General features: G+C 43.5%; 2 protein-coding genes and 1 long non-coding RNA gene across 7 annotated transcripts in view; 1 reads left to right on the plus strand and 2 right to left on the minus strand.

The window, feature by feature from the left end:
• WDR93 (WD repeat domain 93) overlaps positions 1-2,273 on the minus strand; it is a 49,878-nt gene extending 47,605 nt beyond the window's left edge. The window contains exon 1 of one of the 3 annotated variants that reach the window (XM_053223564.1): positions 2,121-2,273. The gene's annotated coding sequence lies outside the window, so the exon portion shown is untranslated. The remainder of the gene's footprint in view (positions 1-2,120) is intronic. The other 2 variants (XM_027068056.2, XM_053223563.1) reach the window with 2 other exon arrangements.
• PEX11A (peroxisomal biogenesis factor 11 alpha) lies at positions 2,236-16,378 on the plus strand. 3 transcript variants are annotated; one of them, XM_053223562.1, is made up of 4 exons: positions 2,269-2,370; positions 8,104-8,287; positions 12,041-12,156; positions 14,106-16,378. In XM_053223562.1, exons 3-4 carry the CDS (start codon positions 12,060-12,062, stop codon positions 14,675-14,677), a joined length of 669 nt encoding a protein of 222 aa, XP_053079537.1. In that variant the 5' UTR covers positions 2,269-2,370; positions 8,104-8,287; positions 12,041-12,059; the 3' UTR covers positions 14,678-16,378. The 3 variants fall into 3 exon arrangements, with proteins under 3 accessions (XP_026923864.1, XP_026923862.1, XP_053079537.1); XM_027068063.2 differs by lacking the exon at positions 8,104-8,287 and having other exon boundaries at positions 2,236-2,370; XM_027068061.2 differs by lacking the exons at positions 8,104-8,287; positions 12,041-12,156 and having other exon boundaries at positions 2,240-2,370.
• On the minus strand, positions 3,034-4,871 carry LOC106965872 (uncharacterized). The gene is made up of 2 exons (XR_001428683.3): positions 4,802-4,871; positions 3,034-4,098 (listed from the first exon to the last, which is right to left on the minus strand). It is a non-coding gene; the product is annotated as an uncharacterized LOC106965872 (long non-coding RNA).
• Positions 16,379-17,190: the final 812 nt, after the last annotated feature.

Consider the following 17,190-nt stretch of genomic DNA (forward strand, 5'->3'; position numbering starts at 1 on the left):
AAGGATGAGGAATTTGTGGGGCCAAGAGATTATACCCACCCAGAGCCTAGATGCACCCTTCTGGAGTCTAGACCATGTTCGGGCACCTATACCCCTGAAATTTACTGCCCAGATGATGCCAAGGCCTGAACAAACTTCTTTCCCAGCTTTCTCTTGAGGTTAGGCCCAGATGCTAATGTGTGCACCCCTAGACGTGAAAGATGGCCAAAGCATGGCTATTTGCAGGGGCAGGGGCAGAACTTGGATGTGGCTTGGAATATCCACACATTACATGTAAGGCCCCTCTCAGTGATGTGAATGGCAGCCAGGAATGAGAAGAGAAGGGGTGTGGGAAAGGACCAGGGGGCCAGCTCTCCCCACAGTACCATATTCCAGCTGTGTTTCCAGGTATTCCAAGCACCCCAAGAATTCCTTTTTTTAAAAATATAATTTATTGTCATGTTAGCTCACATACAGTGTATACAGTGTGCACTTGGCTTTGGGAGTAGAGTCCCATGATTCATCGCTTACATACAACACCCAGTGCTCATCCCAACCAATGCCCTCCTCAATGCCCATCACCCATATTCCCACCTACCCTGCCCCCCCCAACTCTCAGTTTTTTCTCTGTATTTAAGAGTCTCTTATGGTTTGCCTCCCTCCCTCTCTGTTTGAAACTATTTTTCCCCTTCCTTTCCCCCGTGGTCTTCTGTTAAGTTTCCCGAATTCCATATGAGTGAAAACATACGATATCTGTCTTTCTCTGACTTATTTCACTTAGCAGAATTACCCTCCAGTTCCATCCACGTTGTTGCAAATGGCAAGATTTCATCCTTTCTCATTGCCAAGTAGTATCCCATTGTGTATATATACACACCACATCTTCTTTATCCATTCATCAGTTGAGGGACATTTGGGCTCGTTCCATAATTTGGCTATTGTTGAGAGTGCTGCTGTAAACATTGGGGTACCTGTGCTCCTATGAATCAGTATTCCTGTATCCTTTGGATAAATTCCTAATAGTGCTATTGCTGGAGCCCAAGACTTCTGAATGTGAAACTGGTAGAAGGTAGAAGACAAGGTAGAAGAACAGAACATATCTAATGTGACAATTGGGTTACCTTGACTTAAAACTTCTAAATATTTAAACGTATGGAATGTGTGGGGCGCCTGGCTGGCTCAGTCAGTGGAGCACAGGAGGCTTGATCTTGGGGTCATGGGTCTGAGCCCCACTTTGGGCGTAGAGATTAGTTAAAAAAAAATCTTTGGGGCACCTGGGTGGCCCAGTTGGTTGAGCATTAGGTTCTTGATTTCAGCTCAGGCCATGATCTCACTGTTTGTGAAATCAAACCCCATATCAGGCTCTGCACTGACAGCACAGAGTCCACTTGGGATTCTCTCTCTCTGCCCCTCCCCCACTCTCTAAATAAATAAATTTTAAAAAATAAAATCTTTAATTTTAATTAATTAATTAATCAATTAACATATGGTATGTGGGTCTCTATTTGTAGTCCTACCCCGGGGCCTGCAAATGTTAAGGGCAGGCCTGACAAAGGGAATAAAGATTACAAAAATAGCTCACCTTACTTTTTGATTACAGGGGGTACATTATAAAATTACTGCTATGGAAGGGGTGGGATTTCACATCCTCAGGCCCCAGAAAACTGCCATTCAGTGGTGCAGTTTCATCATAATTAACTTCTGCCTCCACTGTGTTCATGTTAGCCCTTCTAGGACTTCCTTAAGTAGCAATCTTCTTACAGTACTCAATAAACCTAGCAGACAATTCTCTCACTTTACCCAGCTCTCCGTGCTAGAAACACATGCCACAAACTGGCTTATCTCTGCTCTAACCATTTCCTTCCCCAGACCTGGAGCTGCTGTTCCTCAAGGGAAACCGAGGCACAGAGGTGGGAAATGATGCGGCCCCAAAGACCCCAAGCAAAACCTGAAGGGAATCTGCATTCAGGATGCCACATGGGTTTTTCCTGAGTTCCCAGGGTCTCCGGGAACTCCGGTAGCTGGGGAGAAGGCCCCCCGTCCCGCAAAGCCCCCCTCTAGGAGACCCTAGATATCAAAGGGCGTCTGGGGACACGCGGGGAACCGCTGAACCCCAGACCAAATGCCGAGCTTCCGCTCACCTGCGCCGGCAGCTTGGCGTCGCCTTAGTAACCGCCACTTCCGGCCGCCACCGGAAGTCCGCGAAGTCCCTGGTCGGAAGGCGCTCCCGCCCCCACGGGGGCGGGGAGACTCAATCTGTCCCGCGGGGGACCCGGCGACACCCTGGAGGACTCGAGACTGCGCCGCTGGTGGCACGTGGCCTCGGCTGGGCGTCATGGATGCCTTCACCCGCTTCACCAACCAGACCCAGGGCCGGGACCGACTCTTCAGGTGAGTGAGGAGCCCGCGGCCTTCACTCCTTCCCGGTGCCGCAACCCGAGCTGGTCCCGTGTGGTTCGGCCCCGGAGGAGGGACCGAGTTCGTTTCTGGAGCCGCTCTCCGGCCCCTCTCTGGCACTCTGCGGGACTCCGGCGGAACCTCCTCCCAGCAGCCTCCGAGGCCCTCACCGTGGTGGACCAGTCCCCCAGCTCTCTCTTTTTTTTTTTAAGTAATCATTACACCCACCATGGGTTTCGAACTCACACCCCCCAGGATCAAGAGCCCCACGCTCCACCGCTACACCTGAGCCAGCCAGGTGTCCCCGCCAGAATTTTTTTTTTAATGTTTATTTTTGAGATAAAGAGAGCACAAGCAGAGGAGGGGCAGAGAGAGAGAAACACAGAATCTGAAGCAGGCTGCAAGGCTCTAGGCTGCCAGCGCAAAGCCCCAACTCAGGGCTCGAACCCACAAACTGAGATCATGACCTGAGCTCAAGTCCCAAGTTGGAGGTTAACCGACTGAGCCACCCAGCACTCCCCCATCTCCCCATCCCCCACCGCCACCCCTACCAGGAATTTTATAAGATGAACTTTGGGTTGGCATTTGTGGCCAGGGAAGCCAACCCCTTGGCTGTGGTTTCAAATACCCCATGAAACGCTTATGGAGACACAGAAATTGTATTTATCTTTTATCATCGTCCTGCCTACCTCATTGAGATTGTAGGGAAGGAACAGTTCTTCCTCTACCTTCAAGGTCTTTCAGCCAGCCAAAGAATTAAATTTACACAAAACAGGTTCACAGGAGGAAAAATCAAAAAACAAAAAAATCAAGGATGTGTGCACAGTGGCTGGTATTGAGACCTGAAGAAATGACCAAGGCAGGGATTTTTTTCTTCTTTTGAGACACAGAGACAATACATTTATGAGGAATCGACAGGATAAAGAAAGCAGGTGTTTGGAAACTTCAGTTAGGAGGGAATCCTAAACAGAATTTAGGCTGAGTTGGTAGGGTTAGAAAAAAAGTAACCAGGTTCGTTTCTGAAGCTTTCTCTGTTTTGAAGTCCCTATCTCTGGCGACAAGGATGTCCTTTTACTTCCTTAGTACAGGGAGGGTATTTTGCACATGGAAGATGTGTTTCCGGCTTTCTGGGTGACAGAGGAGTCTCTGAACCGCTGTTTCTTAAGTAATTTTTATTTAATTTGTATGCCAGAGTGGCACCTTTTGGGGTGGCCTACCCTTGGCCTCTACGGTTCCCTTTTCTGAAACTTCCCTGGAAGTTTTCTTGCTTTAAAAGTTGAGCTGATAAATTGTCCCGTCTGCTTGAACCAGTGTCTTAGTTCTGAGGATAGGTCGTTTTAGTTAAACTCACTTCGGGAGGCGGTGATACAAGTGTGTTCTCACAGTTAGGCCTGTGGTTCAATTATCCAGGTAATAAATAAGGCCTTTCTCTGGAAATTAAAAGAAAAATAATGACCAGTGATTGGATCAAGTTGTAAAACCAGTTTCTGAGTCCTGAATATAGCCAGTCCAGAGGGTTTCTAGTTGTCACGCTGAAAGCATCTTTACATAAAGTGAGGGCAGGCAGTGGCAATCTAGTGGAGTTTCTTGGTTTGTAACTTGAGTGTCTCTGGTGATCATTTCGAGTGGCCCATAGAGCACCAGGCACGAAGATCGTTTACGTATGAGCTGTTGTGCTTTTTCTGAAGTCCTCATCAAGTTGTTCATACTCAGTTTGCAGGGCTTCGGGGAAAAGGATGGTCTTAGTTATCAAATGATTTCAAGTCAAAAGATAGAAAATATCAAAAATACTAGTTTGAAGAATTGTAGCCAGGCATTGGAAGAAACTAAAAGGAAATCAGGATCTAGTCCAGTTTATAATGAATTGTATTTGAATCTAATATCCACAGAGGTGTGTTACTGAAACTTTTTTTTTTTCCCATAATCACCTTCATTTTACTAGAGATAGCCAAATTAAGACTAATTTCTTTGCCAAATGAATCTAGTTTGGATAAACTTGGCCTGATGATTTACATAAGTACAGCAAAAATAGTGATTAATCATACAGGCTCTTTTAAATCCAGGGCCAGCTGGGTGGCTCAGTCAGTTGAGCATCCAACTTGGGCTCAGGTCATGATCCCACGGTTCATGAGTTTGAGCCATACCCTGGGCTGTGTTCTGACAGCTTGGAGCCTGGTGCCTGCTTCAGATTCTGTGTCTCCCTCCCCCCCCCCCCGCCCCCTCTTAAAAATAAACATTAAGAAGAAAAACACTTAAATCTGCTGTTGAACTTTAAGCAGCCTCTTGAGGCCAGAAGCCAACCCAAATACTTGCCATCAGACTTCACCTGTAATACCTATAAGTTAAAGTTCATTGCTCTCTTCTTGAGGTCCCCCAAATACCCTGAGGTTCTTGCACCCGCCAGGAAGTGTCCTCCTTTACTCACTTGGTGAGAGGCTCCTGCTGGGAGCCCTGCAAGCAAGGTATTAGGCTCTTCTTCCAAAAGGCTTTACTGGCTCCATATGATCACCATTAGTGCCTTAAAACTCTCTAGCCATATCTGAATTTATGCCTGTCTCCCAAATATGGCATTCCAGTCAAAGCCTTGGTAATATAACCCGTGTTTCTAACCATGTCCTGTGCAAGGAGAACAAACTCTCATTGAACTCACCCAAATAAGTATGTTGTCAAAAAAACATAAGAATTCAATGAGAGTTTTTGAATTCTAGAGGGATCAGACAGGGAGAAAAAGATAAATTGTTGTGAATCATAGCTTAAGAGAAAAACTTTTCTTAAATCTGGAAAAACGAAACATTAAAAGTCAGTATTTCAAACAAAAATGTCATTAAACTTATAATTATCCTCCTCTGTTTATGCTATTCTTGATCTGCTTAAATTCAGTTTTTCCTTTAGTTCCAGACATTCTTACCCAGTTCAGTTTTATGATCTTAAAATTATCAGAATCCTGCATTTGTCAAAATTCCTTTTTATGAATCTCTCAAGATGAAACACATTTACAGGAAGCTTTTGGAGAAGCATCCAAGCAAAGTATTAACTGTCTGTAAATGATAAAAGAATTAAAAATGGCCATGGTTACAGATCTGCTTAGAGTTTGTCAGGGAGCAAGAATTCCTGTCCACTCAAAGGTCCTGTCCCTCAAATTGACATGAGGCAGATTAACAGGAAAAAAATCAAATTTGATAATGGGGGATCCACATAGACATGGAAATTCCAAAGGCAGGCAAGATGAGGTATATATGTCATTCTGAACTAAGGAGAAGGGATAGGGCTCTGGGGCTCCAGAGGAAAGGAATGTACTTTTACAGTGTGGTAAGAACAGATGTTTGGTAATTTGACGTTTGCCCTACGGTACAGATGGGTCATTCAGATAAAATTTATCTTTGCTAATCACCCTTATTCTGGGAAAGAACCTCAATTTAGATTCTACGTAGTTAAGGAAGGGGCAGAAGTTTCCCTTGAGCCCACAGGGTCTCAAGTGCCTTCAGCTCAAAATAATCCACATGCCAAAGGAGTACATTTTGGGGGGACCTGTCATGAACCCCTTTAAGTTCATTACAGTGCAACTGACAAGGAAATTTATTTCTGTGACATCTAACACTTCAAGATAGTTCTATACCAGTACATACCAGATTTCTAGGAGTTTCATATAATTTCTAGAACACATATCTTAACATATCTATACAAATGTACTTTAAGAGGATTTAGTATCACTTGACAATGCTTCTCACGTAATTTAACACAACAAACCTAATTAATGTAATAGCTCCTTTTTTATAAAAGAAGACCGAATATTTTGAAATGTTCCCTGGACCCTCTGGAACATTTCAGTTAAGTTGTAGACTTGATTTTAGAATTTGATGTTGGGAAGTTTGTCAAAAAATATCAAAACATTTGATTAAATGAGATCACAGATCATGATGAAACCAAATCAATTTAGCTAAAGTGACAATAAAAATTTTTTTAATGTTTATTTATTTATTTTTGAGAGAGAGCACAAGCAGGGGAAGGGCAGAGAGACAGGGAGAGAGAGAATCCCAAGCAGCCTCCCTGCAGTCCACACAGGCCTCACTGTCCTCGAAGTGCCCGACACAGGGCTCGATCTCACGAACCATAAGATCATGGCCTGAGCCAAAATCAAGAGTCAGACGCTTAACTGACTGAGCCACCCAGGCAATAAAAAATTTTAAAGACAAATACAAAAGGTTACATAGTTGTAAGCAAAACTTAGCTTTTTTAGTATTAAGAAGACTCAGTTTTTTTGAATAATCAAAGATCTGATAAAGACAAAGCATTGAATCTTTGTTTTTCTAGGCAGATTACATTAAAGGTAAAAAACTCTTTACAATTTCTTATAAAAAGCAAACCAATAACCTAAGAAAACTTCTTCCTTTCATTTTATTTCATTTCATGTCAATTCCAGTATAATTAATATAGTGTTATGTTAGTTTCAGGTGTACAATATAGTGATTCAGTGGTTCCATATATTGCTGAGTGCTCATCAAGATAAGTGTGCACTTAATCCCCTTCATCTATTTTACCCATCCCTCCACCCACCTCCCCTCTGGTTACCATCTGTTTGTTTTCCGTAGTTAAGAGTCTGTGTTTTGGTTTGTCTTTTCTGTCTCTCTCTCTCTCTCTCTCTCTTTTGTTTCTTAAATTCCACATATGAGTGAAATCGTATGGTATTTGGCTCTGGCTTATTTCACTTAACATCATACTGTCTAGATTCCCCCCAGGTTGTTGCAAATGGCAAGATTTCATTTTTTTTTTTATGGCTGAGTGATAATCCATTGTGTGTGTGTGTGTGTGTGTGTGTGTGTGTGTGTGTGTGTGTGTGTCCTTTAACCTATTGATGGGCACTGGGTTGCTTCCATAATTTAGCTATTGTAAATAATGCAGTAAACATAAAAGTACATATATCTTTTCAAATTAGTGTGTTTGTATTCTTTAGGTAAATACTCGGTAGTGGAATTACTGCATCATATAGTAATTCTATTTTTAATTTTTTGAGGAACCTCCATACTATTTTCCACAGTGCGTGCCTGTACCACTTTGCATTGCATTCCCACCAACGGTGCAGAAGAGTTCCTTTTTCTCCACATCCTCAACACTTGTTTCTGAAAACTTCTACCTTTTGAAAGAGAAAAATTCTAATTTTGCACCAGTATACTTTTGATATTAAAACTCATTTTTTTTTAATATGTATTTATTTGGAGGGAGAGCGCAAGTGGGAGAGGGGTAGAGAGACAGGGGACAGAGGATCTGAAGCAGGCTCTGGGCTGACAGACTGACAGCAGTGAACCCGATTTGGGGCTCGAACTCACAAACAACGAGATCATGACCTGATCAGAGGACGCTCAACCAACTGAACCACCCAGGTGCCCCTTAAAACTCATTGTTAGATAAGTTTATTTTAATCTTAGCCAGTACTGACCACATATAAAATTCGTTTTCAAAGGTTCCTTTTCCCTAAACTTTCTACAACCTTTTTTTTTTTTTTAAATATTCAGATTTTTGTTGTAAGTTTTCCCTCTTTAAATGATTAGCCTCACTTTAGGATAAAAATTTTTTTGCCCCCCAAAAATGTATTTCTGTTCTTCATACTTTTTCTTTCCAAAAACATACATTTTACTTTCCTTGAAAGTTGTTTTTTTATTATTTAAAACATTTTTTTAAATTTTTATTTATTTTTAATTTTTTTAATGTTTTTATTTATTTTTGAGACAGAGAGAGACAGAGCATGAGCAGGGGAGGAGCAGAGAGAGAGGGAGACACAGAATCCGAAGCAGGCTCCAGGCTCTGAGCTGTCAGCACAGAGCCCGACGCGGGGCTTGACGCAGGGCTCGAACTCACGGACTGTGAGATCATGACCTGAACCGAAGTTGGACGCTTAACTGACTGAGCCACCCAGGTGCCCCTAACACATTTTTTTAATGTTTATTTATTTTTGAGAAAGAGAGAGAGAGAGAGAGTGCAGGCAGGGGAGGGGCAGAGAAAGAGGGAGACACAGAATCTGAAGCAGGCTCCAGGCTCCGAGGTGCCAGGACAGAGTCCGACACGGGGCTCAAACTCACAAACTGCAAGATCATGACCAGAACCAAAGTCGTACGATTAACCAACTGAGCCACCCAGGCGCCCCTGTATTTTATTTATTTTTTAAAGTTTATTTATTTTGAGAGAGAGCGCGTGCTAAGGGGGGAGGGGTAGAAGAGAGAGAATCCCAGGCAGGCTCTGCGTTGACAGTGCAATAGCTGACACAGCACTTGACCAGCACTTAATTGTGAGATCTCATGAGCTGTGAGATCATGACCTAAGCTGAAATCAAGAGTTAAGATGTTTGACTGAGCTACCCAGCACCCCTAAAGTTTGTATGTTAAAGAATGGGTCTTAGGTCCTAAAGCGGATGGGGATAGAAAATTTGTATCATAGAGGCATAGAGAAGGTATCCAAGTTTTTTCTAAAGTGGGCTTTTTTAAAGATTTTTTTAAAATTTAAGTTTATCTTAGAGAGTGAGCAAGCAGGGGAGGGGTAGAGAGAGAGAGACAGAGAGAATCCCAACCAGGCTCTGCACTGTCAGCACGGACCCTGAACGTGGGGCTCGAACTTATGTACCACGAGATCATGGCTGGTCATGAGCCGAAATCAGGACTCAGATGCTTAACCAACTGAGCCACCCAGGTGCCCCTCCTATGGTGGGCTCTTTGGGACATACTGGTCTCTTACTAGAGTTGCTAGGCCTGGGCATAATATTCTTTTTAGCAGATTTTATTTTATTTAAATGTTTAAGTTTTATTTTATTTAAGCTTTTAAATTTAAATTTTTAGTTAAATTTAATTTTATTTAGAATTTATTTTATTTTTATTTTTTATGGAAGCAGTTTATATTTTATTTATTATTATTTTATTAATGTTTATTTTTGAGAGAGAGAACACACAAGAAGGGGAGGGACAGACAGAGAGAGGAAGACACAGAATCTGAAGTAGGCTCCAGGTTCTGAGCTGTCGGCGAAGAGCCAGATGTGAGGTTCGAACTCACCAGATGCAGGGCTCGAACTCATGAACCATGAGTTCATGACCTGAGCCGAAGTCAGACACTCAACCTATGAACCACCCAGGTGCCCCCAAAGCAGCTTATATTTTAAAAAGTTGCCCCTGCTTTTTTCTTCGGTCTCAGGCTATCTTAGGCCGTGTTTACATTTTGAAGGCATGATAAGAGTCTTAACTCTGAGGGACAGAGAAGGAATACAGGTTGATTTTTTTTTTCCTTAAGAGATTTTTAGCTAAAATAGGAAATAATTCATGCCTTTGTAAAGTCTATGTAAAGCATTTATATAAAAGCCTTCTTTTTGAGTGAGGAGGTCTTTAATTTCTTAGTACAGGGAGGGAGGGTATTTTTCACATGGGAGATGTGTTTCCTACTTTCTGGGGGACAAAGGAGGGGCTGAGTGTCTTTGTACCGTTGTTTCTTAAGTGAATTGTTTAAAATAATCATTATAGCAAAGTGGCACATTTTGGGGCAGCCTGCCCTTGGCCCCTGCAAGACACTGAGTGTGAAATAGTTTTGTGAACTGTGGAACAGAGCACAGTCTGGAGAGCACCTCTAAGATACATGCCATGCTACTGAAAATCCTAAGCAGAGATAGTGCTTTAATCCTAATTAAGTCATGTTGTTTCTTTTAGAAATTTGGTTGATTCTTAATAAAAAAAAAAAAAAAATAGTTACGGTTGAGGTTTCGACAGCATTCCCTTCTCTTCTGGGTGTACAGGTACTAATACAGACAGTCTAATAAGACTAGCCCCAATACTGGGACTTTTGGAAGCTGACTTTATGCCAGGTGCTGTTCTCAGTGCGTCACAGCTGTACATTCATTTAACCCTCATTACTACTCTAAGAGGTAGATACTCTGAATTATTCCCCTTTCACAGACAGGGAGACCGAAGCAGAAGGTTAATAGGTCCTAAGTGGCAGAGCTGAGATTTAAATCCACAACGTTGATTCCAATGCCCACCATTTTAACGGCCAGCCCATACTACTGTTGTAATTAATTTGATAGGCTTTTTTAATGATCGCATTGTATGCAAGCTTCATTAAAATAGAAGCCTTCAATGTCAGTGCACTCGGAATGTGCCCTGCAAGGTTTATCGGTGAGGTTGGTTAATAAAATAATTGCTCGGATGTACTTTCCTGTAAGATCTGAGATCTCTAGTATTCATTTCCCAATGCCCTTGGTGATCCATGGCTCCTGTAAACAAACTGGCATTCACAAAATACTACCTTGGTTTTGGATGCATCCCTGTTTTTCGACCAGGTCTGAGAAAGGGGGACCCATTGATGTGACTGGCTTGAGCCCTCTAGCCAGGAAGCTACTTAAAAAAAATTTTTTTAATGTCTATTTATTTTTGAGACAGAGCGCCAGTGGGGAAGGGGCAGAGGGAGAGGGAGACACAGAGTCTGAAGCAGGCTCCAGGCTCTGAGCTGTCAGCACAGAGCCCGATGCAGGGCTCGAACCCATGACCTGTGAGATCATGACCTGAGCTGAAGTCAGACACTTAACTGACTGAGCCACCCAGGCACCCTGGAAGCTACTTTAAAAAGGAGAGAGGGAAAGATATTCTTTTTACTTCATCCTCAATAACAAGTTTACCGTTTTGGAAAATGTGCCACATTTTTATTGAGAATAATATTTGTAGCCTAAAGGGATTCAAATGCAGTTACAGAACGGTAGGAAACAGGCACCTACTTTGTTAATAGGCTGCCAAATGCATTTAGATGTTTGATTATGTGATATAAAATTTCTCGTGTTAGTAAGGCATTATTATTTGTAGTCATAACAATAATCACTTTATTGAATATTTAGTATTAAATAGTCTATATATAAAACACTAATTAGTTTTGAAAGACAAACATAAAAATATATCTAGGCTTATTCACGTATTGGTGTGTATTTGATCCTTTTCTAAAAAATTAAGCAATGTGGGGCATCTGGGTGGCTCACACTGTTGAGCATCTGACTTCAGCACAGGTACTGATCTCATGGTTAGTGAGTTTGAACCCCGTGTCAGGCTCTGTGCTGACAGCTCAGAGCCTGGAGCCTGCTTCTGATTCTGTATCTACCTCTCTCTCTGTCCCTCCCCAGTTGCACTCTGTCTCTCTGTCTCTCTCTCAAAAATAAGTGAACATTAAAAGAAATTTTTTTTTTTAATTAAGCAGTGTGCAAACAACTTTTCATTTGGTTCTGGTTTGAGTGGGTGTCCTATTAGATAAGTATTTGGTTAACTACATGATAAAAAGTTCATTTTAGGAAATTGAAAAGTCACTATACAGGAGAAAATAAAGAATATGAATCTTTGCAGACTTCACCTGGGGGAGATTTTTGGGCAGTTCACCACTTTGGCTCTATCCATTTCTCTGTGCCAGCAAAAGGCGTTTTGGGGGGCTGCTCACCGTAACTGCAGAGTTCCCTTTCATCACCTTTGCATCACATGCTCTACCCTTTGGCCCTGTGGGGTCACTGTTGCAGAATTATGCTCTTGTAAGAACTGCTTACGTGAGAAATTGTCTTGGAAACTTTGCTTTTAGCAACACACATTTCTCCTTTCTTTGCTTCATGAATCAAATTTTATTTGGTTTATAAATCATTCTCATTTTTTGTTTTCCATTTCAGAGCCACTCAGTACACATGCATGTTGCTTAGATATTTGTTAGAGCCTAAAGCTGGCAAAGAGAACGTGGTAATGAAGCTCAAGAAACTGGAGTCCAGTGTGAGCACTGGCCGTAAATGTAAGTACCCTGTCTCTTGAGGGACAGTGGCTCCTGGTTTCGAATCGTCAGACCTTGTCATTTACAAAATACTCTGTAGATCATTCATCACTAATCAATCACGTTTTTTGATGAGGTTGACCAGTAAGGCTGCCCTCATGAAATGACAGGCCAAGAAGTTTGAAGTTTTGCTGCAGACCATTCACAGACACCCTGCAGACATGCAGTGTATTAGCTCAACTGTAGTTCTTAGAATTACACAATGTTTTGGCAATCCCTGACATGAGCTTCCGGCTCTTGGAAGGCCTTTGTATTCTCTAGAACAGAATACCTTGCCTTTTCCTTGCCTTTTCCCTTCTTCTCTGGAGGAATTAGTAGAGGAAACGGTTAAGGTGGTTCTCAGACTGTGGAGTGGTTTCATGTTCAAGGCAAAAGTGAAGTCCGTGTTTTGTACTCATCTGATTTGCTTTAATAATAAAGCGTACTGGGAAACCCATCCTTCTAATAACAATCGCATGGCTGAATCTTAGTGGTTTGATGAGAATCAGATATCGCTACAGTAGGTAGACAGAGGTGTTAGAATGGAATGTAGAAATCAGATGTTGATCAGTTATTTTGGAGCACCTGCTTTAGGTATAGTTCTGAGCTTTCTGAAAGAACTAAGATTACACGGTATAAATAATGGTGTAAGATTTAGTGCCAAATATATTGGCTAGGATAGAGGAAAAGAAAGGTTTGGGAGGAGGTGGAACTTGAGGTGTGGCTAGAGAGAGTGGGAAGGAGAGCCTTCTTGAAGGGTGATTTCCTCCGTGAAGGCTCAAAACTGTTCATGAGCAAACTGTTGTATTGGAAGGTCAATGAGAAACGAGTTTGACAGAGAAAAGACTTCAGTTATCCAGCAGAGGGATGTTGGAAGGTAGGGTGAGCTTTTCTGGATGGCTTTGAAGGGTAGGATTAGAAGTTCTCAGATTCTTTAGTGTGTCAGAGCTCACTAGTCTCTGAAGTGCAGGAAAGACTTACCCAAGGTCATTCAGCTAGCTAGTGCAAGAGCCAGAACTGGAACCCAGGATTATTCATTACATATTCCGTTTTGTGTTATTGACACAGTAATCCCAGGCATTCTTCTGAGGTAAGTCTCTTGAGGGTACCTACTTTTGAACATTTGCTCAGTCTAAGATAGAGTCCTTTAATGAAGGTACAGGTACTTCTTTTGGATTGTCCATAACGTTTAGGATTATAACTCATTCTGAGTAGGTGCTCGGTAAATACTTGTCGATTGATACATCCCAGATTAATTGAATTACATGCTCAGATAAGGATATGCCTCACAGTGGTTGATTTAATTCGACTAGGAACAGTTTCCCTAGCCACTACATCCTACCATCCTACTTTGTCTTCTTGACAGTAGGGAGCTGAAGGGGGTTTGAACCACAGAGATGGCAAGATGATAATGGCGTTTTATAAAAAAGCAAATCTTTTGTCTGGAAAGTAAGTAAAATCTGAGGCATCAGACTCTCCAAACGAATACTGGCATCTGGGTCAGAGAAATGCCCACAGTGAATTAAAGCTTCGTATGTGAAAATAATAATAATAGTAGCAGCAATGGTACATCTAGACTTCATGTGATCGTAGTACTTTTCTTCTCAAGACATATAGCTGGTAATATTCAAACGTCACAATCCACACTCGTGATTGACCTTGCCTAAAGTATATCGTAAGCCACTGTTAAGGTATCCACTGGAATGGAGGTGATAAATTTAAAGAGTCACTGTCTTCTGTGCCTTCCAGCATCATTTTCCGTGTCCTTCGTGTACTGTAAAGTCCTTCCTTATTCCTGAACAAAGACTGAGCCTCACATGGCAGCCACCTGTCAAGACACCAGTGCTGGCCCCTCACCCTGAGGCAGGGATTCTGCCTTCATAGTACATACCAATTAAATATTTGTTAACTGTTGCGGGTTCCTCTTGCAGGGTTCAGGCTGGGCAACGTGGTCCATGCCATACAGGCGACTCAGCAGAGCATTCACACCACTGCCCTGGTGCCCCGCCTCTGCCTAACGTTAGCCAACTTGAACCGTGTGGTTTATTTCATCTGCGATACCATCCTCTGGGTGAGGAGTGTAGGGCTCGCCTCTCACATTAACAAAGAGAAATGGCGAATGTGGGCTGCCCGCCATTACTGCTGTTCTCTCCTGCTGAGCCTGGCCAGGGATCTGTATGAAATCTCCCTGCAGATGGAACAGGCGACACGAGACAGGGCAGAGAGGGAGAAATCACCACCTCAGGACCCTCCGGGGTACAGCGTGGCCGACGAGGAGACAGAGTGGCTCCAGTCCTTTCTCCTTCTCTTGTTCCGGTCTCTGAGGAAGCATCCTCCCTTGCTCCTGGACACGGTGAAGAACTTCTGCGATATCTTGAACCCCTTGGACCAGTTGGGGATCTATAAGTCCAATCCTGGCATCATTGGACTCGGAGGCCTTGTGTCGTCTCTAGCAGGCATCATCATTGTGGCGTATCCTCACATGAAGCTGAAGACGCAGTGAAGCGGTTTCGGGCTCGAGATTGGCACCTGCTTTAAAAGACACTGTCTCAGGATGGACATCTGCGTGAGGTGCAGACCATGTCAGACTGTGCTTAAAGACGTGTTCTTGTGAGCGTTTAGTGACCAGTGATGTGAGCAAGGGCGGGGCCAAGAGTGGAGAAGGGGACTGCATGAAGATTTACACGTGTTTTTTAGAGTGCTGGAGTGACTTCTAAATTTCCGAGTATTTCCCTTTCATCTAACATTTATTGAGCCTCTCTCGTGCTCATAGTGGGAGCTTACTGTCTACCGAATATATAAAAATTAGAAAAGGCCCAAACCACTGAACACTAATACACCGTGACTTTGGGGCTGAGAACCTCACTTCCGTAGATCTGCTGCTCAGCTGTCTCTCAGACCTAGTAGGAGCCTCTTGTTCCTCTGATCGGTTACCAGCCCCGCCCCCCGCCTCTGCATAGATCCCCATGCCAGGGTGCACGGGGCTGGGCTTACGGCCTTGCATCACTGCACTCCTGTCCTTCCTCTGTCCACAAGGAGACTCAGAAACGCATCAGCCACCTTCGTGGTATAAACTGTGACTTCAGGTAGTGTGTGAGTAAGCAAAAATCAGAAGCACATAGAAAGGACTGAGGTAAAAAATAATGTGCATGAGAGGTGCCTGGGTGTCTCAGTTGAGCATCTGACTCTTGATTTCAGCTCAGGTCATGATCCCAGGGTTGTGGGATCGAGCCTTGCACCAGGCTCCATGCTGAGGATGAAGCCTGCTTAAGATTTTCTCCCTCTCCCTCTGTCCTTTTCCCCCACTCACACTCTCTCTCTAAAATTAAAAAAAAAAAAAAAAATCTTTTTTTAATATGGAAGTTCACGGTGGGAGCCTGGAGGTAGTAGCCTGTGACAGATGAGGAAACTGAGGTTAAAAAAGTGAGGCCAGCACTTCAGTTTTCAGACTCCCAGTCCAGGGTTCTTTCCATTATATTTCATTGCCTTCCTGGGGGAGTGGAAGTGTGAGACTCTCCAGAATCCTGTGCGAAAAGCCTTTTTTCGAACTTTGTTAGTCATTGGTTCACATAAAAATTAAAACTATAGCTAGATTTATCAGCTGGATTGTTGTATTTAAAGCCGTATAATCATTTGGGCACTTCTGCGTTAATTGTCATCAAAATGTATGCAGTTAAGAACTTTTGGGGAATACTCTGAATGTGGGAATGCCATAATTTTCTCTGATAAATCAGACCTCCTATGTGTGGGGAGGTTGGGGGGTGGGAAAGAGCAATAAGGGACCAGTGACAAGGCCGTTTATTCGTGTCCTACTTCCCGTCTTGGGTGTTGAGCTGTGATTGCAGATCCTCCGATTTGAGGGCAGTGAGATAGCAAAATAGGATGCCATCAGGCAGGAGGCTGGTGTCAGTCCTGCCAGTAAAGCCGTTTCACTTACCTGAACGGAAATGAGAAAAGAAACGTGCACTAGATCTCCCAGGAATGTGAATGAGATTCTTAAAAACTAGACTCCGGCCCTTGGCTGTCTCATTTTTAAAGTGATTGATCAAGATAACGGGATTTGAGAAGACCCTCGGGGAATTTTAAGAGAAATGAAAGCTGCTAGGTCAGGGCAAGCAAAAAGTTTAAGTAACCAATTCTACTTTGTCCAGATCCTTTGCTGTCATAGATTAATTATGTCTAATAAATTGCGAGACAAAACAGACTCCTGACTCTGTGAATGTGTTCTGGGAATGAGGAAGAGCGAAAAGAAAGCCAATCCAGAGACGATCAGAGTGGACACGGTAGAGAGGGCTCCGGTACAAGGAGCTCCCGCCTGGAAGGTCCAGGCTGAGGAGGAGGGTGAAGAATGACTTAGGTTGGAACGTCTGGGTTGAAAGACCACTAGGATGATCTGCTCTGGGAGAGGGTCTTCTGGACCAGCTCTGCCAGGTGGTGGTCTGGCTTCTGCCTGGAGAAGTGGGCCTTGAATCTGCGGTCGCCTGTCACAGTGGCGTCCTGCTTGCTGCTTTTGTCCTCTGCACTTTAGCGTGAGCGATGGGGAGTTTGGGAAATACCGTCTCTTCTAGAATGTGTGAAAACCTGGATGGTACCCCAGAACCTCCCTCTCTGCATGTTTCTTGCTTCTAACTAACCGTCCCCACCTCCAAGCCTCCACATTCATGAGGGATTCTGAAGACCAAAGACATTCCTAATAGACGCACAGAACAACTGAACATTGTTCCCTGAGAATTAGCTCCACAACGAATGTCTGAATACCATGCTTAGTTTGGGGATCCACTTGTGCACAAGAGGGCCAAGGCCCCTATGTTCATGTCGGGGGGTGAGGGGGCAGGTGGGGGTGGAGGAGGAAAGGAAATAAACCTGCGTCTTCACGCTGTGGCTGGGAGATGGACTGCTCCTGGGGGACCGTCCTAGGCCCTTTCACCACTTGTCCCCTCTCACCCACATTCCACACTCCCGGCCGAGGCGGCCAAAGGACCGGCTTTGTCAGCAGAGCTTGCAGGCACAGAGCCC

This window comes from Acinonyx jubatus, chromosome B3, assembly GCF_027475565.1.
Source record: "Acinonyx jubatus isolate Ajub_Pintada_27869175 chromosome B3, VMU_Ajub_asm_v1.0, whole genome shotgun sequence".
Taxonomy (NCBI): Eukaryota; Metazoa; Chordata; class Mammalia; order Carnivora; family Felidae; genus Acinonyx; species Acinonyx jubatus.

What these genes read in the sequence shown, in the direction of transcription:
- PEX11A (XM_027068063.2), top strand. Translation starts at nt 2,315, where the DNA reads ATGGATGCCTTCACCCGCTTCACCAACCAGACCCAGGGCCGGGACCGA. An exon ending in GGCCGGGACCGACTCTTCAG is followed by an intron (nt 2,371 to 12,040) that starts GTGAGTGAGGAG and finishes TTTCCATTTCAG; the next exon opens with AGCCACTCAGTACACATGCA. An exon ending in TGTGAGCACTGGCCGTAAAT is followed by an intron (nt 12,157 to 14,105) that starts GTAAGTACCCTG and finishes TTCCTCTTGCAG; the next exon opens with GGTTCAGGCTGGGCAACGTG.